Source organism: Microtus pennsylvanicus, chromosome 2, assembly GCF_037038515.1.
Source record: "Microtus pennsylvanicus isolate mMicPen1 chromosome 2, mMicPen1.hap1, whole genome shotgun sequence".
NCBI lineage: Eukaryota > Metazoa > Chordata > Mammalia > Rodentia > Cricetidae > Microtus > Microtus pennsylvanicus.
Window position 1 is genome coordinate 10,325,350 of NC_134580.1, and position 24,660 is coordinate 10,350,009.

The 24,660-nt window shown below is 45.7% G+C and overlaps 2 protein-coding genes across 4 annotated transcripts; both read right to left on the minus strand.

Annotated features, from left to right (window-relative positions):
- Window positions 1-245: 245 nt before the first annotated feature.
- LOC142843137 (histone acetyltransferase p300-like) lies at window positions 246-1,918 on the minus strand (the record flags this gene model as incomplete). The annotated part of the gene is made up of 1 exon (XM_075960043.1): window positions 246-1,918. A coding segment is annotated over one exon (726 nt), but the record flags the coding sequence as incomplete, so codon positions are not given.
- Window positions 1,919-2,444: 526 nt separating this feature from the next.
- LOC142843135 (histone acetyltransferase p300-like) lies at window positions 2,445-21,077 on the minus strand. Of its 3 annotated transcripts, none has more exons than XM_075960040.1 (2): window positions 20,662-21,074; window positions 2,445-3,709 (listed from the first exon to the last, which is right to left on the minus strand). In XM_075960040.1, the coding sequence occupies exon 2, from the start codon at window positions 3,683-3,685 to the stop codon at window positions 3,185-3,187; it is 501 nt and encodes a 166-aa protein (XP_075816155.1). In that variant the 5' UTR covers window positions 3,686-3,709; window positions 20,662-21,074; the 3' UTR covers window positions 2,445-3,184. The 3 variants fall into 3 exon arrangements, 2 of the variants coding, with proteins under 2 accessions (XP_075816155.1, XP_075816154.1); XM_075960039.1 differs by lacking the exon at window positions 20,662-21,074 and adding an exon at window positions 4,331-4,551; XR_012909567.1 differs by lacking the exon at window positions 2,445-3,709 and adding an exon at window positions 10,029-11,971 and having other exon boundaries at window positions 20,662-21,077.
- Window positions 21,078-24,660: the final 3,583 nt, after the last annotated feature.

Consider the following 24,660-nt stretch of genomic DNA (forward strand, 5'->3'; position numbering starts at 1 on the left):
TGGCTGTTCTCCTAGAGGACTTGAGTTCAATTCCTAACACCCACATGGTAGCTCACAACTGTTTGTAACGCCAAGATGTGACATCCTCACATAGACATACATCTACACCAATACACATAAAACAAAAATAAAGAATTAAAAAAGAAATTACATGAAAAACCAGGACAACAAAAGTCCCCCCAAAATGGCCAGTCCCGTAGTAGTGGCAAACAGGAAGAGTGACATAAATTAGATTCAAGACACAGTTATTCCAAAGAATGATTTTTAATATGTTCAGATAAGTTCACCAATGGGTTTATCAGGGTTCAAATAATTTCCTCAATTAATTCAGAAAACAAAAAAATTAAATCAGTAAGAAAGGCAAGTTAAAAAATAGAACTTAATAGAGAGACCTATAAAAAACTATCTTAGAAGGTAAAGAATTAAACAATACTAGAAATCAAAAATACATAAGTCTAACCAAAAGCACATTGGATAGCCGCAAAATCAGAAGATGTTGTATGCAAAACTGGGCTACAAGACAAGGGAAATTTAATCATCAAATACAAGGCCTATGATAATTTAATTAATTCTTTTATTATGAAAGAAACATGTGAATTCTTTGGGAAACCAGGAAAAATATGCAACTATGAATTATGGAAATAGAAGAATGAGAAGAATCCTTCCAGTGAAAATATGCAAAATACATTAAGTAAAAATCATAGAAGAAAATTTCCACACACAGGGGTGTAGTAAGGAGGCCACTTGTTTGTCCCAGCAGCCCAGAACGGAAATAATCACACAGAAACTGTATTAATTAAATAACTGTTTGGCCTATTAGCTCTAGCTTCTTATTGGCTAACTCTTATGTATTAATTTAACCCATTTCTATTAATTGGTGTATCTCCACGTGTCTGTGGCTTACTGGTTAAAGTTTTGGCATCTGTCTCTGGTGGGGCTACATGGCTTCTCTCAGACTCTGCCTTCCCCCCCCCCCGAGAATTCAGTTTAGTTTTTTCTGCCTAAGTATGTTCTGCCCTGCTATAGGCTCAAACCAACCTTATTAACCAATGGTATTCACAGCACACAGAGGGAAATCCCATATCACCTCACCTTTTTTTGTTTAAATAAAAAGGAAGGTTTAAACTTTAACACTGTAAAATTAAATAAAACAAAACAGGTGTCAAGCAATAATTAGTTACAATATTTATATCTACTTTTTTTTATCATAACTAAAGAATATTATAACGACAGCTATCAATTTTTCAACTCCATCAAAGAATCCAGAAGCCTGGGGGAGCTGGCACGTCTGTCCCACATTCCCTTGCTGCATCTGTTGCATGTGATGCTGCACCCACTGCTTCTGTTGCTGCTGGGGTGGGTAGCCAATTCCTTGGGACTGCTGGAACTGGTTGTGGTTGGCCATTCCAGGGCCAATTCCAGGACCTGCTCCCTGCTGTTGCATCATCTGACATCTTAAGATGTCTCGGAACTGTGAAGGCATGGTGTTGTGATTCGTGTTCATTTGCTGAGCTTGAGGACTCATTCCTCCCATGGGTGGCTGGAGCTGCTGCTGGGGCTGCTGCTGGGGCAAGCCAGCTCTCTGGACACCTGCCTGCATAGGATCCATACTCTGCAGGGCTGGGTTGGAGTGAACACCTTGCTGACCAGGCATGGTAGGTGGCTGCAGTCCTGGCTGTCCCTGAGGCATGCCAGGCTGTCCAGGGAGAGGTTGTGGATTAGAGTAGGCATACTTGGCAGCGCGCTGCTTGATAAATGCAGCCAACAGTTGGGGGCTGGAGTGAAGGATACTAAGCACTTGTTGCTGCTGTAAGGGAGAACTGGGAGACCTGAGAGTCTGCAAAAGGTCTGTAAGGCTTGTTGAGACACAGTGCCTGGTTTGAGAGGGCTCAACATTCTTTGCCCAATCCTGGCTGTGGAGCCATGTTCAAGGGCTGACCATGCTTGACAACTGACATCATGGCAGGCCACGGCAGGCCTGACTACAACTGCTATGGCTGAGAAATTCCTCCTTGGGCTCAAGGTGGATGATGTTGCATTCCCTTGGGACCCACTCCTGGCTGCAAATGCCCAACAGGACCTCTGGCCATAGAAGGTGGGTTTATACCTATAGGAGTCGTGCGCATCATCCGGGGCATCTGGTGCTGGACTGGTCTTTGGAAAATTTGCACATGAGCCATCTGACCCTGTGTCTCTGCTGCCCTCGGAGCCTGCATTTCCATTACTACTGGCAGGTGGAGACCCTGGAAGGGAGGAAGGAGCAGTCTGAGGTGGGGTTGGTTTGGTCACACGACCTGCTGCCTTACCCTGAGACACATTTTGAGTCCAGGGCAAGTAGGGTGGTATCAGGGCCTTGAGTTCCAGCCTCAGGACCCCCTCAGTCTCAGAATAGGATTTCTATGGCAAGCGAATATCTGAGGCCAAAAAAAATTAACTCAGGCAAGTTATTGATGCATGTTCTTTATTTCTTTGCACGAATAAGCAGTGAGAATCACAACCAGAATAAGGGGTGATCTCCATGAGGTTTCTACTTTTTACAGACATAGTTGGATATTTCCATGGCCAAGGAAAACCATAATATGCAAATCAAAATCACAAAAAGTGCAGGTAGAACCTGACAAAGCTGCACTCCAGAACAGGTGACACCACCCGGGAAAGAGCCTGCACCAAGGGGAAGTACCTGAAGTTCCAAACCATTAGGTAAAGTTACTAAATGTCCCTGAACCTGGACTTCACCCAGACCCCTCTGTCTGGTAAAGGCGGTGCCAGCTGCCTTCCTGCTCAGTGCCTGTCTTCCTATAGAAATTTCTATGTGGTTTGTTAGCTGGTAATAGTGTACGATTGACTCTATGTAAATTTGACCATTAGAACAAAGAGTGAACATTGTTGCTAAAGGCTTCCTGGTGTGGGGGAACCAAAGGTCAGTCCTTTGCCTGTGTAGAAGTCACACTGCTGAGGTGTTTGGGAATGAATTCCAATTTGAAGAGGGCTTCAGCAGATATGACAGCGACTTTTCCAAAAGACAAATGTACCTGCAGATCTGCAAACGGGGTGCCCATAAGGTGTACACTGTGGGTATGCTTTACGAATCTGTCAGCTGTGTATTTCCTGTAGAGTCTTGTGGGCTCCAACAGGGTGGCATGATGTTGGATGGCGTGGGCTGACGTTTAGAGGTGGGTTAGGTCTAGGGTGTCTGTGCGGTGGCTGGCTGTTGGTCAGGAGGGCTGGTTGGAGTCTCAGGAGTTGGGGACGGCAGACCCAGCTGGTGTCCTGCCACACCAGTCCGTTGCATGCTGGCCATCCTCCTGCGGAGCATCTGAGCCTGCTGGAGCCGGTGCTGCAGCTGTCGCTGCCGGATTTTTTTCTTGATGTTAGAGCAGAATGGCACCGGACATCCGTTCTTCTGGCAGCGCTTGGCATGGTAGCAGCAGAGGGCAATAAGCTGTTTGCAGATGGGGCATTCACCATTGGTTTTCCGTTTACAGCCTTTGGTGTGCAGCAGGACCCTCTTCATCTTCTGGCAGGAAGGCAGAGAACAGTAGGCACTGCGGCACTGGCACGCATGCACCAGACTCCGTATGCAGCATTGTGTGCTCAGAGGGCGAGGGGTTTCCCGCCGCGGTATGGGCACTTCTGCTTCCTGGTTGTTGCTCTCCTCACCCAAGCCAACGCCTAGTTCCTCCATTTTATGGTCACAGGCGTCATAAGCCTGGAGGGGAAAAACAAGATGAAGGGCAACTCTGCAAGACTGAAATAATTCAAAACCATATTATATATTTTACTTGGGCTAGAAACCGGCTGTCGTGCCATGGAAAAGACACAGCAAGGTTTTGGAAACTGACACACTTGGTGGCAACCTCTTGCCCTTTGCAGCTGTGTCCACTTCCGGGGGAACCAACAGGCTCTTTTAAGCCCTCCCTAATGAAGATGGTTGTGCCTAAACTGGCAGACTGGCACGTGAACTCCCAAGCGTGGAGTAAACGTCAACTTATATTTTTCTTTACTTCCCGCGTGGAAGCGACAGGCCGCACAATCCCTAAAGCACAGGACCTTGAAACAAGAAGACAAAAGAAGAGGTGTCGCAGTTTCGAGCCCCGTTTCCTAGCTCCTGGATGGGGAGGCGTTTCCTTCCTACCTTCTTCCAAGGACCTCACCCACAGCTAAACAGGAGCAAAAACGAACCGGGGTGGTCTCTGGTCGGGACTAAGATCCTTACCTCAGTTTACCAACCCTGCACCTTCCGCCCCAAAGGGTCGCTAGAACGACGCGTCCGCCCAGTGAGGCCCTCGGGGTTCCCTTTCCCGGCGGGGCTGAGATCTTTCCCACTTACCTCAGGGCCCGGAGATATCCCCATGATGCCAAAATCAATTTCCTCGCTGTCACAGTTTGCATGAAGTCATATAGCCCTAGCCTCTCACTGAGAGTGTGCTCATTGGCTACCGCGCCTGAACTCGGACCAATCAAACCGTAGGAAATAGACTAAACAGGTTCCTTGTTTCCCCCGCGCCCCGCCTCCAATATGGAGGGGTTGACTATCCCGGGTCCTTATGGGAGTTGTAGTTACTCTGCGGTGCACGAGAAGGGGCATGGTATTAGCGAAGTACAGAACTCCTGGAGGTGCTGCTCTCATCGCCCTCTGTATGCCAACTTTACTTTTTTATTACATTTTTTGTTTGTTTTTGGCTGACCTCAGACTCGCAGAGATTCGCCTGTCTCTGCCTCCCGAGTGCTGGGATTAAAGGTGTGAACCACCGCTGCCGTGCAAATAAAAGTTTAATATTATTTATATTTAAAGTACATTAGGTTATTGTTGTTGTTGTTGTTATTATTATTATAATATCTGTCTGCATGGATGCCTGTACTCCAGGATAGGCCACTAGATCTTATTATAGATGGTTGGGGGCCACGATGTGGTAGCTGGGAATTGAGCTCAGGACCTTTGGAGAAGGAAACAATGCTCCTAACTGCCATCTCCAGCCATGGATGCCAACGTTAAACCCTTCCTAGCACCTAGCATGGACACGTCCATGTGCCATACAAAATTGTCCCAGCACCGTCCCTGGTAGGAAGCAGAGGTGGTCTACTGGGATGCCGAGAAGAAATGCCCAGGCCCTCTTTAAAAGCAAACAGAAACTGGAATCCTCTTAATACCTACGAATGCTATAAATGCTCTGCTCCCTCACAATTCTCAAAGCCAGGCCTGGAGAGTGGGTTCAGCATTTAAAGGAGCGTGACACACGAACCCATCTACCTGTGAGCCCGCGTGACACACGAACCCATCTACCTGTGAGCCCGCGTGACACACGAACCCATCTACCTGTGAGCCCGCGTGACACACGAACCCATCTACCTGTGAGCCCGCGTGACACACGAACCCATCTACCTGTGAGCCCGCGTGACACACGAACCCATCTACCTGTGAGCCCGCGTGACACACGAACCCATCTACCTGTGAGCCCGCGTGACACACGAACCCATCTACCTGTGAGCCCGCGTGACACACGAACCCATCTACCTGTGAGCCCGCGTGACACACGAACCCATCTACCTGTGAGCCCGCGTGACACACGAACCCATCTACCTGTGAGCCCGCGTGACACACGAACCCATCTACCTGTGAGCCCGCGTGACACACGAACCCATCTACCTGTGAGCCCGCGTGACACACGAACCCATCTACCTGTGAGCCCGCGACACAACGATGGAAGGAGAGAACCAACTCCACGAAGTCGTGCTGACCTCCACGTGCAACCCGCACACACATCAAACAAACACACGGACGCTGAATAAATAAATGTAACAAAAAAAAGCTAAAGACTGGAGAAATCGTTCAGCGCTTAGTGGGTGTTTTTCAGGGTTCAATTACCAGCATGCACATGGCAACTCACACGTCAGTAACTCCAAGTGTACTGGTTCCTATTCTCTCTTCTGACCTTGGAGGACGACAGGCAAACAGGGTGCACTCAATCGCACGTGCACGCATACACACACAAACACACATGCGTGCACGCACACACACACAGCAAAACACATATGCATAAAGAACAAATTCTACTGATATATGTTCTAGCCCTCTCAGGCTAGGGCAGATGACTCAGGGATGGCAGCTAAAGCAGGGGACCCGAGTTCCATCCCTGCACATGATGGAGTATGCCTATAACCCCAGCACCGGGTAAGCAGGGACAGGAGGATCCCTATGTCTTGCTGGCCAGACAGACTCCAGGATGAGGGCTGTGCAGACATGGAGGAAGAGGAGGAGGAAATGTTCTGCTGGAGAGAGTAAGTGGACAGGGCAGGGTCATTTAGAGGGTGATCTATGGAAGGACCCACAATCTGTCATGTCAGGTCTTTCATGCTGAAATCCACAGAGAACTCACAACAAAATTGTTATGGATTGAGATGGGCTTGGGTTATGGAACTAGGTTGAACCACTTTTTACCTCTCTCTGTCCCCTAAAATGTGAGTGGACACTGGCTAACTATAGAAACACGCTTAAGATTGCACTGATGCTCCTTGGAGAGGACAGGGACATGTCAGGAGGACATTGAGATGACAACGCCATAGAACTAACTGTACTTCCCTGCTCATGTCCATGCCATTAGTGCTCTCATTACGTTGACACATGTTTCTATAAATCTGAGTTTACATAATCTCTACCTCCTTTTTTTGTTGTTTTTTGATTTTTTAAGACAGGGTTTCGCTGTAGTTTTAGAACCTGTCCTGGAACTCCCTCTTGTAGACCAGTCTGGCCTCAAACTCACAATGTAGTGGCTGGAGACATGAATATATGAGATAAAATATTTAAAAGTCACTTTGGACTTTTGCCAAGCCCTGATTGGACCGCTGCATGTGACATCACATGGATTCTATGTGAGGTAAGTTAGACATCAGCCAATAGAAGGGCACCACCTAAGATTGGGATTTGTCCCTGTTCTTCAGAGAAGCAGTTGGGTCTGCGGGGTGAGCAGTTGGATTCAGTTGTTTCTCCTAGATTTGGACTTTTCAAAACCTGGAGGATCTCAACGTAGTGAGACTATCTCCCAGGATTCATTCATTTGGTATCTATTTATTCATTTATTTACCTCAATGGTTTTCGCTTTGGTTTTACTTGAAGTTTTTTCTCATTTCACCCAATTTTCTCTTTATTAACGTCTTTTCTTTATCATTTTCCTCATGTTTTGTGTGATTTACATATTTAGTGTACATATTAACTGGTTTTGATGAGGAATTTGACCATGACTTCCTGTATCTGCCTGTATTGCATCTTGATCATATTTACCTGCTCTATTTCACTTACCCACCCTTTGAGTGTGACAAGAACTTCCAATTGGAGAAAGGTTGTTCCCCCTGCTTCTTCATAACCCCTAGGAAACAAAATGTGACCCTTGTGTTTGTAGAACTGGAATATTTGAGGTAACACTTTCTCTAGTCCCAAGTTTTCCCTCAAAAGGCATTTCATTCATTTGATGTCTGATTATTGGAATTACCTATAATGTTGTATGTATTCTATACCATGTGTCAGGTGTGTGTGAAGACATCTTGAACATAAAGTATGGTCTTCTTAATGTGGTATTAAACTTGGTGTGATAATGAGAGATAATTCTTAATTCTCATTAAGAATTATCTCTCATTAAGTATTTTCTAATCTGTGTTATTCAATTACATTATGATACTGTGCTCTTTTTAAGTTTTATTTACTTGGTTTGAAAATAAGGGTAATGCATCTTTTATGAAAAAATTTGAAAATATTCCTTCCCTCATGTTGATAGGCTACTGAAATATTTGGAGAGCATTGCTATTTAAGATTATAGAATCCACCAGTGAATTGTCTTGGTCACTGAAAAGTCTTTCATAATGCTCAATTATTTCATAGTGTTTTGTCTAGCTTTATTTCCTAGACTTATTTTTGTTTTGATTTTTCACTCCTTTCTGGATGTATTTTCTGTTTTCAGCAGGTCAGAGAGAAAATGGCCAGAGGTTATAGAAAGACAGTGTAGCTAGGGCATATCTTCCCTTGAGACAAAACGTTGTAATGATTGACACTCAGTGGGTATCTGAAGTTCTTTTCCAACCCAACAAAGTATGTCTCCATGAATTTCAAGGTTTCTATGAGAAAGGGAGTTGCTGCAATATCAGGAAACAGACTTGGTTAATATGAGACCTAAGCTATATGTCAGAGAATGGGATCTGGAATTTAGGCTACTTGAAAAGCTCATTGATTTTATTCAGGGGTGGGTGAGAGCAATATGGTCAATGTGTGACTGTGACAGCAATGACTCTATATTGACTCCTGGGAGAGTAACGGGTGGGTTGGGGATGGATAGCAGCCATCTCTGCTAAGGGCATTTGTCCTTCGGGGCAAGAATGTAAACTGAAATATTTTTTTAAAAACAACTGTGTTTTTTTTTAACTGAGCTTTGATTGGTCTATTGCATGTGACATCACAAGGAGTTCTTGATATTAGCCAATAAAAGGCACTTCCTGTACTGGTTTTGTTTGTACTTCAGAGAATCAGTTGGTTGGTGGGAGAGCAGTTGGACTCCATTTGTTCTCATATACTTGGTCTTTTCCCCAACCTGTTGTAACTGGACATAGTGAGTTTGTCTCCCAATTTTCAGTTTACGCTTTTGGTATTTGGCATTTAATTATATATTTACATTATTGGTTTGGATTTTAATTTTTTTCTATAAGTCCTTTTTCTTCATTTCAACATATTTTCCTTTTATCAACTTCTTTTCTTGGTCATTTTTGTCTACCTTCTTCTGTTTTTTTTTATAAATTTAGTGATATACATTAACTCTATAGGATGAGGAATTTGATAATGATTTTGATATCTGTCTGTGCTCTATTTTAATCATGTTTATCTGCTATATTTCACTTCCCCACCCACTGAATTTGACAAGTACTTCCCATTATACAAAGGCTCCCCTCCTTCCTGCTCATGTTTTGTGGGAAACAAAATCTACGGGAAACTTTTGTTTGTAGAATTGACTTGTTTGTGGAATTGATATATTTCTAATAACTTTCTCTAGTTCCAAGCTTTTTCCTCAACTAGGCATTTCATTCTATTGATGTCTGATTACAGGACTTAGTGTGCTATGCTCTTTGACAATTTGTACCTGTGGACTGATCCTTAGTGTTCCTGATTAAAGACATCTTGATCATGAAGTACGGACTTATTAATATGGTGTTGAACTGATGTGAGCTATCTATTACTCTCATTCAGGATTTTCCAGACTGTCAGTCAAGGACATTGCCTGATACTAGAATCTTTTTCAAATATCTTATATGGGATGAGAATTAGAATAATCCTTCCATGTGAAAAGAGTTTGAAAATGTCCCTTCCTTGGTTTTCTGGACTATGGAACCACATGTGGCGCACTGCTGTTGTTGAGATTGTAGAAGACGATTTCCAGTTTGTTTATTTATATACTGGGATTAGGTTTGTTGCTTTATATTTATGCTTTTCCCTTTTGCATTTTATTTATTCTTCCTTCCTACAGTACATTCTGACTGTATCATCGTCTCTCTTCACTCCTCCCAGTTGTCCCCAACCCTCTTTCTCTGCCTGATTCACTGTTCCTCAGTTTCCCTTAAGAACAGGCTCCCTAGGGATAGCAACTGAACATGGCACAACAAGAAACATTAAGATTATATTATTTTTTTTTGCTTTTTTCCAGGGGTATTTTATTCTTATATTATCTCTTTCATCATTCACTATTACCCAATTTGATTTTTGAAAAGTCAGTCTTTTATTTCCCTCTGGTTTATTTTTTCTTGTGCAAAACACATTTTACTATTTATTAGAAATAATAATTATATACTACATATTGCATACTACATGATATATACATAAATTATATGGCATGCTACATGTTATATAATATTTAATATATAATTATGGTACTGTAATTATATGATATATAGTATACAATGTTAGGTGTAATATATGTGCTATATATTATAATACTCATAAACACTGTCTATAATAATATATGTTAATTATATTATAATATATATGTGTACTAGTTTAAAGAATTTATTATACCTTATTATAATCACAATTATATAATAAGTATAATATATATTTCACTAATATATATAATTTATATATCTTACAAATGAGCAATTGAATGATTCAGATTCCACACATGCCTACCTGTACTTTGATCATATTTCCCTGCACTATTTTGGTTTCCCCATTACATCTTTATGACATACACTATGACTTTACAAAAGCTCAACCCCTACCTTCCTCATGACCCAGAAGAGATCGAAGAGACAAAGGAGATCCTACATCTGTTTGTGGACCAGCTTTGTTTCAGGGAAAACTATACCTAGTGTTAGCTCTTTGCTTATAACACAACCGTTCACTATTCCCTGTGCTGAGTGTGGACCCCAGAGTTTCCGTCTATGCTGTGGTGTTGATCAATTAGTTTGTTACAAATGTTACTTCAGCTCCTGGGTGAGGCCATTCTGACCCTTTAGTGTGTTGCTGAGATGGATGTGCAGTATCAAGGAATCTCATTAAAGAGTCCACATCTGGGCTGGAGAGAGGGCTCAGCGGTTAAGAGCATTGCCTGCTCTTCCAAAGGTCCTGAGTTCAATTCCCAGCAACCACATGGTGGCTCACAACCATCTGTAATGAGGTCTGGTGTCCTATTCTGGCCTGCAGGGATACACACAGACAGAACATTGTACACATAATAAATAAATAAATAAATAAATAAATAAATAAATAAATAAATAAATAAATATTTTTTAAAAAAGAGTCCAGATCTGTGTTCATCAAGGAGAGGAGCCTCCACTTGCTCTGTTCATTGAGTTTATTTGATTGTAGAATCAGGGTAACACTGGCATGGGGTGAGTTCCATGTCTTCCTTTGCTTTCACTTTCTGGAAGTATATTCTATAACCGTGGTCTTCATTCTTCTGGAAAGTTCTGAATGATTCAGGGATTCCAAGAGATTGGTCTCTGCTGTGTTTGGAGCTGTTTTGCTGACACTCCAAACTTGTTCTTTATGCCTGATGTGTTTACGAGCTTTCATTGTATCTTAATTCAATATTCACACGTCTAAAATTTCCTTATATATTTTCTAAATTCCAGGTGTATAAAACGGTAAAATCACTGAAAGGCCCTCTGGACTATAGTTCTATCACTTACAACATCGATTTTTTTTTTAATGTAATTTGTATCTGCTCTCTCCTGATCAGTTGTTGTGAGGGGTTTGCATTGTGGCACAGTTTTGAAAACAACCAGCTCATTCCTTCAGCAATCTCAGGATTTTCCTGTGCCCACTTCACTGATTCCAACTCTGAACTTTCTGTTGATTCTTCATCTACTGCTTTGGGTTTGAGCTCCTCGTATGTTTATATCACTGAATAGCATCACTAGGTGGCTTAGAATATCTAGATTTCACAAGAGAGAACTGAAAGTTATAAACATCCATCCTAAAACTGAATGGATTATTTTGTTTGTTTATTTGTTTGTTTATAGCATTGTGTGACTCTGAAATTTCCCACAAGATAAAGTGGTTGAAATTGGTCAAAACACCATGGCCACCAACATGGAAGAGGACACTCTTGAAGAGGATTTCAAGATCTTACTATCCCTAGGTTGTGGTGCGTTCGGGGAGGTGAAGCTGGCCTGCCACCTGCCCACTCAAACACGAGTGGCTGTCAAGGTCCTCGAGAAAAACACCAACAGTGTGGCTGACATCAGCACTGAAGTGAACATCCTTCAGTCTGTAGAGCACAGGAACATTGTTCGATTTTTCCACATGATCGACACACTGACAACCACTTACCTGATCATGGAGTATGTGGCAGGAGAAGATCTGACAAGCTGCCTCAGGGCGCTGGGCTGTCTAAAGGAGGAGGAGGCTAGAGCGATTTTCCGGCAGGTTGTGTCAGCAGTGCACTTCCTCCACCAGAGACGCATCGCACATCGAGACATTAAATTAGAAAACATCCTAGTCGATGCAGCAGGAAATGCAAAGCTTTGTGACTTTGGTATGGCAATTGAAGTCACAGAGGGGCAGATGTTGGAGGAGATCTGTGGCTCCTTACACTATTGGGCCCCAGAGATCTTGGCAAGGAAACCGTACGATGGACTGGCAGGTGACATGTGGAGCCTGGGCATCGTCCTATACACCCTGGTCACAGGGCATTTTCCATACGTAGAAACCACCATGGAAGCTATGCACAGGCTCATCACCACCACAATGTGTCCCATTCCTTACCATTTATCAAAACCCTGCCATATTATAATTGCGAGATTACTCATGGTCCCCACCTTGTGTAGAATAACAATATGCCAGCTTACGGAACGACCATGGCTGGGCCCCATTCAAGAGCATGTACCACCTGCCACTAAGGAACTCCTTCCCAGGGTCGTGGAGACTATGTGTACTATCGGCTATACCTGTGAAGAGATTGTTTCTTCCCTAAAGCACAGGGAGCCAAATAATGTAATAGCCACCATGAATATCATCAAATACCAACTGAGCTGTGGAGATAGCCATATGCTGAATAAGACCTGGTTAAATGTGACCCATGCAGCTCCCCTTAGCCTCCCAGCCGCCATGAGGAGGAGAGCTACTGAACCAGGTGGAGATAGCCATATGCTGAATAAGACCTGGTTAAATGTGACCCATGCAGCTCCCCTAAGCCTCCCAGCAGCCTTGAAGAGGAGAGCTACTGAACCAGGTGGAGAGAGCCATATGCTGAATAAGACCTGGTTAAATGTGACCCATGCAGCTCGCCTTACCCTCCCAGCCGCCTTGAAGAGGAGAGCTACTGAACCAGGTGGAGATAGCCATATGCTGAATAAGACCTGGTTAAATGTGACCCATGCAGCTCGCCTTACCCTCCCAGCCGCCTTGAAGAGGAGAGCTACTGAACCAGGTGGAGATAGCCATATGCTGAATAAGACCTGGTTAAATGTGACCCATGCAGCTCCCCTTAGCCTCCCAGCCGCCTTGAAGAGGAGAGCTAGTGAACCAGCTCTTTCTGCTGTGGAGAGGCAGTTGCACAAAGAGGGTTTGGGAGAAAGTGTCAGGAGGTGTAGAAGCTGTACCATGCTCAAGGGATCCTGCAGCCTGGAGGTGATGCCGTGTTCAGGTAATGCAGACCCAGAAAAAGATGCCTTTATGGCTGATGTCATCAACTCTACTCCAGAGAACACTGCAGTCAACAGGAATTCAGCTGACAGTCAGCCTGGCAATCTCTGCTACCCAGAATCAACTCAGGATGGAACATTCACTGGGTTTGTGAACCTGGGCTTCACAGAGGAACCATCCTCGGGGCAAGGCATCCCCAGTGACCAGTCCCAGGCGGCACCCACAACATCTGGATCCAGGCCATTCCGGGGCTGGAAACTGGTGAGGAAGAGAATTTCCCAGGCACTGAGAGCACTGTGCTGCTGCTGCTGCTGCTGCCTGACCACACCACGGTGAGTCCTGGATCCTTGTGTCAGGGGCTTCACAGAAAAGAGAGGACAGTGGAGACCTACGTGGAGTGCAGGTGGTTTGGTCACCCAGAAGGATTCCTCCCTTGTATTTTCACAGTGTTGTTTCAATATCATTTATAAATGACAAGTTGAACCCACATAGAAGACACAGAGATTAAGATGTCTTCCTGTTCACGTAAATACCCACAATGCTGAGCCTGAAGCAGATAGCATAGCATGTGGACCACAGGGTGGGAAGGAAGGGAGGGGATTTTGGGTAAAGAGGACAAAGCTTCAGAATGGAGGAATTGGAAGGGGAACTATGGCACCCAACATTTCTCTGTCACAGTTACTAACAGGGGTGCTTTCTTGTCTCTTACTGCTTTGCAGTGTGGAAATTGAAATGGTCTAATAGAATTCCAGCCCTGGTGAGGAGTGACTGCTAATGAAGGAAGTCAGGACAGATCTCCAGAGTGCCAGTCCCTCCAACCCAGGGCCACAGACTCCTGCATCCATCCTCCAGCTACTGGGAATCAACTGTGATTTTGCTTCTCCTTCAGCTTCTTCCAGCTCCAGCACTGCTGCTGTACAAAGAGCTGGTCATAGGCACAGCTTCCCGAGGACCCTCTACCTCCCTAGCTTTGGTTGTGCTTGTGAGGCCACTCACATTGCATGTAAAACAGCTGACTCTATAACCAGGCATGCCTTTATACCAATCTGGGCTGCTCTCATCTCGATAACTCTAACCTCTCCACCTTAATCTGTGACTGTGTTCTGGAAAGAACAGCGAGACCTGTGTGAGTCTGGGGAGGAGGGATATGGGTGAAAGGAGATAAAGGGGACGAATTGGGAGACAGGATGGAGACAGGAAAAGGGGAAATGAGAGGTGGTGTAGAGTAAGGAATACAGTCTGTCCTGAGGAACTTCTATCAACAAATGACATGAAAGAGATGGGTGTGCTGACCTGTGACAGGGACCCTGGACAAGCTAGAGCAGGGAGAAACCTCCCCTGAAGAGCATATAGGGAACAGCCAGCAATGAGCATCAGAGGGCCTTCTCTGAGGTTTCCAGCATTGTCAAGGCACACAAGTAGGATGCTGCCTTGGAAATTTCAGTCTGATCTTTTCTACTGAGCTAGGGTGTGGCAGGAGAAAAGGGAGGCCTATTGGTCAGTGGATTTCCATCTTCCTTAGTGCTGAGAATCTCCTCTCTGTCAAAGTCACTAGAGAGGGACTTTGATTATTCCCTTGGGTTTTTTTTTTTTTTTGAGAGGGAGTGCGATGACCTGTTTGAAACACTGTCTTGGTGTGTAACTGAAGGATCAGGTCAGATGCTGTGTCCTGTGATGATATGTCATGGCTACAGGTTCTGGTGTCCATCTTCCCGCTATAGAGTCTCAGTTCCACCTCCCTGCTGCCCTGCACTGTTGTTGGGCATCTCTGCGTAGTCACATGCAGCATCAACACTGAAGGCCTCCCTCCCTTGTCTCATGGATCCTGTCGGACCAGGCTTCTCCAGCATCTAATAGCCGGCCTCTGTCGATAGGACAGGCTTGCACACAGGATTCAGGCTTCAGTCCTTTGTGATTTCTCCATCACCCTCAAACTGCTTTCTGACTGTCTTTAGGAAGAACTGCAGGAAGCATAAAAACAGTGGGGGAAGAGGAGATAATGGGGGAGGACCAGGGGAAAGGGAAGTGGAGAGGATAAAGAGGAAGTGAGAGGACCTGCAGAGAGAGGGCTAGTGTCTGTCCTGAGGCGCTAACCTGGAAATAAATCAGGAGAAAAGAAGGTTTTGCTGGGTAGGGGTCTTGAAGAAGTAAGACCAGGAACAAATGTCTCCTGCAGCACAGAGTAGGAACTCTGGTTTCTTGCCTCCTTGAGGAGGAAAGTCTCTGCTCTGAAGGTTTTGGCATGTGTCAAGGTAGAAAAGTGTAAGGCGGTCTTGGAAAGGCCTTCTTGACTGGGGCTACTGATGAAGGTAGGACAGAACGGTGCTCCATCATAATTGGAGTCCTCCCCTGGTCTTGTCTGACATGGCCTATGGCAAGTCTGATGACTTCTGTGTCTTTGTCCTCACAGGCTCCTTCATCCAGGGTTTCCATGTTGCCTCCCATGGCTGATCCAGGAATTTGGCATCATTTTCCCTTCTCATGGAGGGATTTATAACCTACATTAGACCTCACATTACCATTGTTCTGCTCCATCGTGGGAACGTAAGTACGTCATGCCAGGTCTGACGTGAGTTCTGTCTTCACAAGGCCAGCAGCCAGGGGACGTCTCTATGACCAATGCCCGCCACAGGGGTCATGTGCACAAGGAGATCTTGGTCATCATGGAGCCCCTGATGACAGCCGATGGTGCAGTGTGAACACTGGTGAGTGTGGGGTCTCAACTGTTTTCCAGGACACCTTCCAGGTAGGGAGCAGCTCGCTGAGCTGCCAAGGGGAACTGAACTCAACGGGTAATCCAGGGCCATATCTATGCACATCATCCCCTGAAGGTAAGATTGATTGCAGTAAGTATCTGTTTATGGTAGAAGATGAGTTTCTGAAGCCTGGTCCTGATGTCGTGAAGAAAAGGATCCCATGAGGTGGCCTCTGCCAGCACCCCTAACACAGAGGGAAAGTTACCATTGACTTGCTTGACTGAAGAGCAATGGGAGGCGGAGAGACTGTGGAGGTGTGGCAAGGGAGGAACCATCTCTCTGTGGTACTTGGCATCCGGCTTCCATCCTGACCATCTGACCTTTTAGCTAACACTGGTGCATAGTGAAGACTTGGCCTGATCTTTAGCCCAGCAGGACAGCAGCCAGCTTGTGATGTCACGTACGTTCTAGAACCCTGACCATCTGGTGAGTCTCACATACAGGTAACAAGAAGCAGAGGCTTAGGAGGTAAGAGCAACTTTAATTAATGGGCATCAGCTGGGATCAGGTCTTGTTTCTGTTGCTTATCAGTGAAGCCAGGGCTGTGAAATGGTTGAGGGTTCTGTTGAATTCTGGAAATCAGATAGGGAAATTTCCTGAATCCATATTTTATATTTTATGTTTTGAGACTGGATCTCACAATATAGTCCTGGATGTCCTGAGACTCTCTATGAAGAGCACACAGATCTCAAACTCGTAGAGATCGACCATGTACCCCTGCCTCCTGAGGGCAGCACTACAGATGCACACTGCCATGCCTGCCTTCATCAGCTGTATGGCGTCCATGGTAAGTTCCTCCAAACAGCTGTATGGTGTCAATGGTAAGTTCCTCCAAACAGCTGTATGGCGTCTATGGTAAGTTCCTCCAAACATTTGTATGGCATCAATGGTAAGTTCCTCCAAACAGCTGTGTGGTGTCAATGGTAAATTCCTTGAAACAGCTGATGCAGAATCGTACCAGTTCTGTGCTTTTTTCGTCTTGACAGGGTCAGGACTGACCTGAAGGTTTTTTCATCCACGATGGACTAGGAACAGGGGGCAAAGATCTAACATAACCTTTGGAATAGAAGTCTATGTCCAGCATGAACAGACACCTGGAGGTAAGAAGTGCCATCAGGAGTTCTTCTGTGGACACAAGGCAGTGGGCTGGGGACATGTGCCATTGCTGATACATCCTTGGGAACAAGGCATAGAGTATTAAGTCTATGCATCAACCGTGTTTTTACAGAATCTCCACCTGAATCTTGGCACAAGTCATATGACTTCAAACTGACCAATCAGCAGGGTCCAGATTGGTTTCCTGGTGTGACTGAGTTCTCTCTATTTGGGCTCTGAGAACAAGTCTCAAGGTTTGTCAGTGTGACACTGGGCTCCTGTCTTGGGATTTTGAAGTCAGAGATTTAACTCTATGGACATAAGTGCTAGAGGCAGTGCAAGAAGCCACAAATCCTAGAAAGAAGCTTCCAGTCCTCCTCATCCAACGCAGATAGAGTCCACTTGGCTGCTGGCTTTCCCTACTGGACTTGGTCATGGATGCCCCAAGATTTCTTTACTGGGTTTGGGTTGGTTTTTCGACCATTGAACCTTCTTCTTTCTTGCTGTCTAGTGGGGATCTCAGAGCTGCCGGAGCCCTGATACTGAACAACTAGGACTCTGCAGCACACGCGGGACTCTGTGAGGGCAGAGGTGATCATCCCCCCCCCATTGTGTGCGATCCCTGGGGGACCACTGTCCAATTCTGTGTCCTCAGTGTTCTGTCATTCATGTTCCATCTCCTACAGACCTCCAGATTTTCCATATGACAGAAGAGAGATCTCTTATGCTTTTGGGACTTGCTTGTCTCACATAATGGAACCTTATTAAGAAACATGCATTCTCAAAAAGTCAAAATTTGACTTTTGCTGCTGAGCATGTGCCCTTTCCCCATATCTTCAGATAGTTATGTCATCAATTTTTTCACCAGTTTTTCATATTTGAAACAGTCATGTGTCTTTTGCAATTGTCCCATTAACTTGTTTCCCTGTATGGGTGTAAATTTACAAATCTGACATCAGAATCTCCAGTCCCACAGCTCTCCCTGCTTCTAAGTAAAGTGACATAGTCGAGCTGGAGATGGAACCAGAGGGTGAGAGACAGAGGCTGCAGAGGCAGCAGGAAAGAGTTTGCAGAGGGAGGAATATGGAAGGGATGGAAGAGACAGAGGGGGAGGAGCCATGGGGAGAGGGAAGCTCAGTGGGTAAGGAGAGTGGAGACTGAGAGCTGCATGTTTCAGTTCCCTTAGAGCCCCTCTCTCGGGTCCTTCCTGTTTAAAGTGATGAGCTCTGGACATCAGGAGACACCGGAAGGAGACTGCAAGCGTGGCCTGAGACTCAGAAGTAGGAGCATTGGAGGAATTCCAGATGGCAGGGTGCCCACGTACCCAGTATAAAGGGTCTCTGTCCAACAGAAGAGGAGGTAAGCCATCTGCCACAGGTTTCTCCCCAGGACACCATAATTTTCAAGGGAAAATGTCCAGGGCTGGCCCATCACAGCATCCTTGACAGAGGGAAACTTGAGCCAATACCATGTCCAAGCTGCCCATGAATGTGCAGACCCTGTGGACCATTCTGCAAGGGAATATCTCAGCAGAACTCATTAATTTGTGTGCTTCTTCAGGTTTCTGGTTCTAGTGAAATGTTTCCCCACATGAACACAAGGGAGCTCCTTCCCCTCCTCCATCTGCCTCTGCTCCCTGCGTTTTTGTTGGCTGGATTTTTATCCTTGTGTCCTGGCCATCAGAAAAGACACAGTCACACTGTGTGCAGCTCTGGTTACTGTGTTTCTGAAGAAGCCTCACTGTAGGGAGTTTTATGAGAACTGTATTTTTCCCCTGACAGGCAAGTGACAGCCAACTGGAGGAAAATGGGCATCACTTTGGAATGCCGGGACTTTGCTCCACTTTGGAAGTGAGTTGGGCTTACCTAGCCTAGGACACAGAGGCCAGCACTCTCACACCTACTTAATACCCAGGTCCCACTGGTCACAGGGGTCAGGCCTAGGCAGTCTTGTTGATCGTAGAGCTAGGACTTTCAGCTCAGCTGTCTGCTTGGTTGTCCTGCTGGGCTAATTGTCTAAAGTGTTGTCAGGTGCACCTGACAGCAGATCGCTGTTCCGTGCAAAGAAGGAAGGCCACTCTGAAGGGGTTGAAGGCCAAGGCTCATCTGTGGGCAGCACATGGCTGAAGGCATCACAAGACCACTATAGACCAGCCTATGGTAGTTGAGATGTGTTTGGTTTCTAGTCTAAAGTTGACTCTACCTTATGCATTAGGAAGCTTAAAGCTGGCCAGAAATGCTTCCCTCAATCCCAAGGGAAAGTGGTCATTGAGGTTGTGTTACAGAGGACAAGAAAGAGAATGAGAAACAACACACAAGCCATGGCTTCAGAGCGATGTTGAGAAAACTTGGTGTAGGTAGCACATCTCTCTCCTCTGATCTTAAATCACTGGGGAGGTACAGTTTGAAACAAAGAAGATGAACATCTCACACAAGGGGATTATAATAACCACAGCACACGATATAGATGGCATTCACTCCACAGTGACTTAGTCTATGTTGATTTCCACCGCCGGGAGCAGGATGGTTCACACATCGAGAAGGAAAACCAGCCCAGAGAAGTTGACCTGCTTCCTCCTTGGCAGTTGGCTGATCTGTTGATCAGTGAGTGACCACTAAGGCAAGTCAGTCCTGATGTACTTTACTGTCACCAGTGCCTGGGCAGAGACACTTGAGGACTGTGACCAGGTCATGGAATCTCAGAAGAGACAGCCCAAGTGGACCAGGGTCCCCAAGCCCATGTGATGGTCTCTAACAATGTGAATGTCAAAATGCAGACATGATATCCAAGAGGCCCAGTGGGTGTAATGTGCACTTTTTATATCGTGGCCACTAGAGGGACCCATTGTGGTCTTTAGACTGTTACCTGAGCTCAGTCAGCTTATGATCAGGCTCACACATTTAACATCCCCCTTCCTCACTGTCTCCCTGATGGAGGCAACAGGAAGAGGTGCAGTCAATACCAGCTATTTGTACCCAGATCTCTGCACACACAATCCCAACGTTGCTCAGTACTGTTTCGCTTGCAGTGGGGAAAACTTGCTCTTTGGACAGTGCATGACTGGTTGGATTCCTGTTTAATTTACTTGGCCCCAGATACGGTGACCATTGTGGTAGCAGCCTGGGTCCCTTGCAGTCTCAGAGGTCAACCCCAGACCTCTCATTGACCGCCCTTCTCTCCTCAGATCTCCAGGATCTGTTGGACATGCTCTGGGACAAAGCTCATTGTCACCGTATGTGCATCCTGTGTCGTCTAGGCAAGTGTTGAATGAGATGGGGTGCAAGAAGCACAGTGCCCAGATATAGACATGTTGCTGGGAACCTGCTTTTCCTCCCTGACCATAGAACCCTTTCACAGGACAGGAGCAGGGAAGTCAGGACAAAGCAATCCCTGCAATCAGAGCTTCCTGAGGAGACCATAGTGAATTCTCCTTTAGGAAGGTCACATAAGAAAATCAACATTGACCCTGCCTCATTAGGCCCCAAATCCCACCAAAAAGAAAGCTGCCCTTCTCCAAAGTCCACAGGATAAGGACTGGTGAATGAATCTTTCTGCCAGCCTCATCCTTAGTTAAAATAAGGCTTCTCTTATAGGTGCTGGGCCACAAACTGAATCATGGACCCTGAAATTCCTCACCTGAGGATGAGCACACTGAGCATTAGTGACCTTGAATGTGGAGTCTGTCCTCACCTCTACGTCTCCTGGAAGATTGGCATGCCATTGCCTGAGCTCTTGAGGATCTCAGAGGCTCCACTGGACGTCATGAGGACACTCTGTGGAGGACAAAGAAATGGTTGCTCTTCCAACTTCCAACTACAGACAACCACCTGAATTACTGACAGGATTTGGAGAATCTACCAAAAGGGCCTCTTGGGAAAGCCTCCCAGTGGTTAGATACTGTTGTATCCCTGCCCAACTTAGACCCCTCTGTATTTTGACACTGCAAAACATGACCTGTGCCTCTTTGTCCTCTCAGATAACCCAGAAACCCTGTGTGAGCAGGCTAAGAAAGGATCTCAGAAGGGCCTTGAGTAATGAATGTGTTTCTCTTTCTGACTGGATCTCCCAAGAAGGGAGCTCTGCCAGCTGTCAGACCCTGCTGAACAACCCCTGCCTCCCCAACACACAACCTCAGATACATTCCTAAATATTGGTTCATGAAGAAGGTCCACTCAACCACATACTAGCTGCTAGGTATCAGGCCCTACTGAGCAATCGAGTCCCTACACCTTGTATGTCTACCAAGGCATGGACCTTGAATGACACTCATTTAACCCCACTAAGTGGCTAGTTACCGGGCCATGGCCAATGATCTGCCAGTCTACCCTAAACATACTGCTATTATTTGGTACCCACAGGAAACTATCCTACCACACAAGTGACGTTCTCCAGTGTTAATTACCAGACCCTGTGATACCTCATGACATCAACTCATATAAATTTTAGGATATCAAACCTTGGTATCCAAACACTCAGGCCATGATAACTCCTACAATGGTAGCTGAAGGCCCTTGAAACACACACATTCCCCTAGGCAGCCTCACATATATTTCTAGGTATACATCCCTAGTGGTACCCGTGGATATCAGACCAACCACTGCCAATCCAGTATATTAACAGGCCTGGATGGACACTAATTCTACCCATTAGGTATGGGATGCTGCAGGACACCCCCTTTTACTGATCCTCATGGCAACACATTCTTATTCTTTATGTCTCTTGGATACCCTACCACCACAATGTCAAAGACATAGGGCAAGGTTTCAGATCCTGCTAGGTAAACCCTACCTGACAGCCACATTCTTCTTATACACTGGATATCAGGTCTCCATACGAATCCCCCACCTTCAGTTAACCCCATCCAATGGGTATTACGTGTTAGCTCCTGCCAGGGACTCCCTTAAGAATAGTCAAATACCCTACATATAAACAGATACACATAGGACTAGGGATCACGTTCTATGATTCCCTCCGTTAACATCAAAGTCCCTGGATGTACAGTTAGTGCCAGTGTCTGCTAGGTCTACCTCCTAATAGAGTCTCAGGTACATGACTATGTGTCAGGTCCTTCTCTGAAATACCTCCGCTAGAGGAAAACTTCAAATACACATGCATGGCAAGGTGTCCTGTCATGCTAAGAGTCTCCTCCCCTATAGCCAGTTACACCCATATACATAAGGATGGTGTAAGCTTGCAGGCACCTACCTTACATGTTAACCCTACTCTCTCTCTGTCTCTTTCTCTCTCTGTCTCTCTCTCTCTCTGGCACACACGCACACACACACACACACACACACACACACACACACACAAATAGAGATATTTAGAGAGGAGGAGAGAGGAGAGGCGAGAGAAAAGTAAGGGGAGGAGAGTGAGAGAGACAGAGATAGGAACAAAACTAGGGCTCATGTCCTACATGGTATCCCCACACTTACCTCAAAAGCCCCACCCACATACATGCATAGGTTTCTGGTCCTGAGAGTAATGCTGGCGTCTACAGTCAATGACAGAACACAGGGTGGGTGTCATGTCATGTCAGCTGTTCCTTCTGTCACAGCCTTTGCTCTGCCTGCACATTGGTCTTAGAGCATGCTAGATGTGCACTAACTTAAAACCAAAATTCAGAGAGACAGACAAACAAACAGACATACACGCACACATGTGTGCTTGGCTATGTTGTCCCTCCTGTTCTCTCAGGAACAGATGAAGCCTCACCAATCCACTCATGGCTATAACTCAAGTCCTACTAGTCCCTCCAGCCAAATCCACACACTCAGCTTTTCATGTAGGCTTTCCACATATCCACTCCTCCACAGACAAATCCCCATACACACACACACACACACACACACACACACACACACACACACACCCATGCACACACCATTATGTCTAAGAGTCATTGCTTGAAAACTCTCCCTTGGAGTGGCACACCTTGGTATGCTCCCTACAGTCAATGGCTTCCGTACATGCCTAGGTCTTGTGTCCACCTCATTTATTCCTCCTGTAAAGCAAATCTCCAAACATGCATGTAACGCTAGGAGTCACATCATGATAGGTGTCTCTGCCCCTACATCCACTGTCACAGATACACATAGGTTGTGATGGCTGTTCCTGGCCTTGTATTCAAAACCAACTCTCTCTACCTTCTTTCATTCTTTTCTTTTCCTCCCCCACTCTCTCTCTCTCACGCTAGGACCCTGGTATCTTTGTTAATTCTGTACCATATACCCAAAGGCAGACACCTCTTACACATAAAGCCCTGCTAGGTGACACACACCCTCTAGCCAAACCATCTCATACATAAACAACCAAATGTCTGGTTCTTCTAGACATTGCCTCCCTACGGCAAAGGCCCTAATGCACACACAGGGCTATGTTTCAACTCCTGCTGATTACGATCTTCCCTACAGCCAAAGCTACACATGGAAGGATAGATGTCGCTTCCTGTTGTCCTCCCTTCCTTCCCCGCTGCTCTTTGTTCCTCCACGTTTTATTCTCACCTTAGAAGTTTGGGAGACAGAAAACCAGACGGTGAAATTTCCTGCCATAAGTCTCTCGGCATCTAGGACCTGTCTCTTGAGATTTCCCACAGACATCCATTTACACAGAATGATGTCTTTAAAACACAGAGGGTTAATTGCTGAGCATCTGATACTGGCTTGGGGTTTTGCAGCTGCTGGCAGGTTACAGGACCCATTTCTTAGTGCTGACTAATATGGGAGATCTAGGCCCACTGTGGGTGTCTCCACCCCTGTAAGCTGTCTTGAATTGTGTAAGAAAGCAGACAGACAGCCATGAAGAATGAACCACTAAACATCTGTCTCCTGCTCTTGAGTGAGTTCCTACCCTCACTTCCCTGATGATGGACTTTGAGCAGGACATGAGCGCCAAATAAAACTTTCTCCACCAGTGGGTTGTGCCATGATTTCTATCAGAAATAGATAGTTACTATAGCGGTATATTATTTGTGTTTAATAAACAAAGCTTGCCTGAAGATTAGAGGGCAAAGCACCACCCTAGTCAGCCATATAAGCCAGGCAGTGGTGGCCCACACCTTTAGTCCCAGGAGTCGTGAGACAGAAGCAGAAGGACCTGTGTGATGTCAAGACCACCCCGGGCTACACAAGATTGAATTTGTCTAAAAGAGAAAGCCGGGTGATGGTGGTGCATGCCTTTAATCCCAGCACTCGGGAGGCAGAGGCAGGCGGATCTCTGTGAGTTCGAGACCAGCCTGGTCTACAGAGCTAGTTCCAGGACAGGCTCCAAAGCCACAGAGAAACCCTGTCTTGAAATACCAAACATAAATAAATAAATAAATAAATAAGAATGAGAGAAAGAGATCACACACCCTTAATCGAAACACTAGGGAGGTAGAGACAGAAGCAATATGGATGGGCACAGAAAGGAATATAAAGGGGAAGAGACAGGACCTTAGTGGAGCGTGGAGTCTGAGGTTGGTTGAGAGCATTGCAGGATCGCCCCTTTGTTCGCCTGACCCTTGGTAGAGGTAAGATATCTCTAGTGGCTTAGCCACTTGGTTTCCCTGATCATCAGTTTGAACCCCAATATCTGTCTCTGGATTTTACGATTCATGCTACATAGTACACTAGGACTGTATCCCAGGACTTGTTCTCAAACCTGGGGTCGTCCTGCCTCTACCTCCTGAGTGCTGAGATACACGTATGC

What these genes read in the sequence shown, in the direction of transcription:
- LOC142843135 (XM_075960039.1), bottom strand. Translation starts at nt 4,354, where the DNA reads ATGGGGATATCTCCGGGCCCTGAG. An exon ending in GGATATCTCCGGGCCCTGAG is followed by an intron (nt 3,710 to 4,330) that starts GTAAGTGGGAAA and finishes TTTCCCCTCCAG; the next exon opens with GCTTATGACGCCTGTGACCA.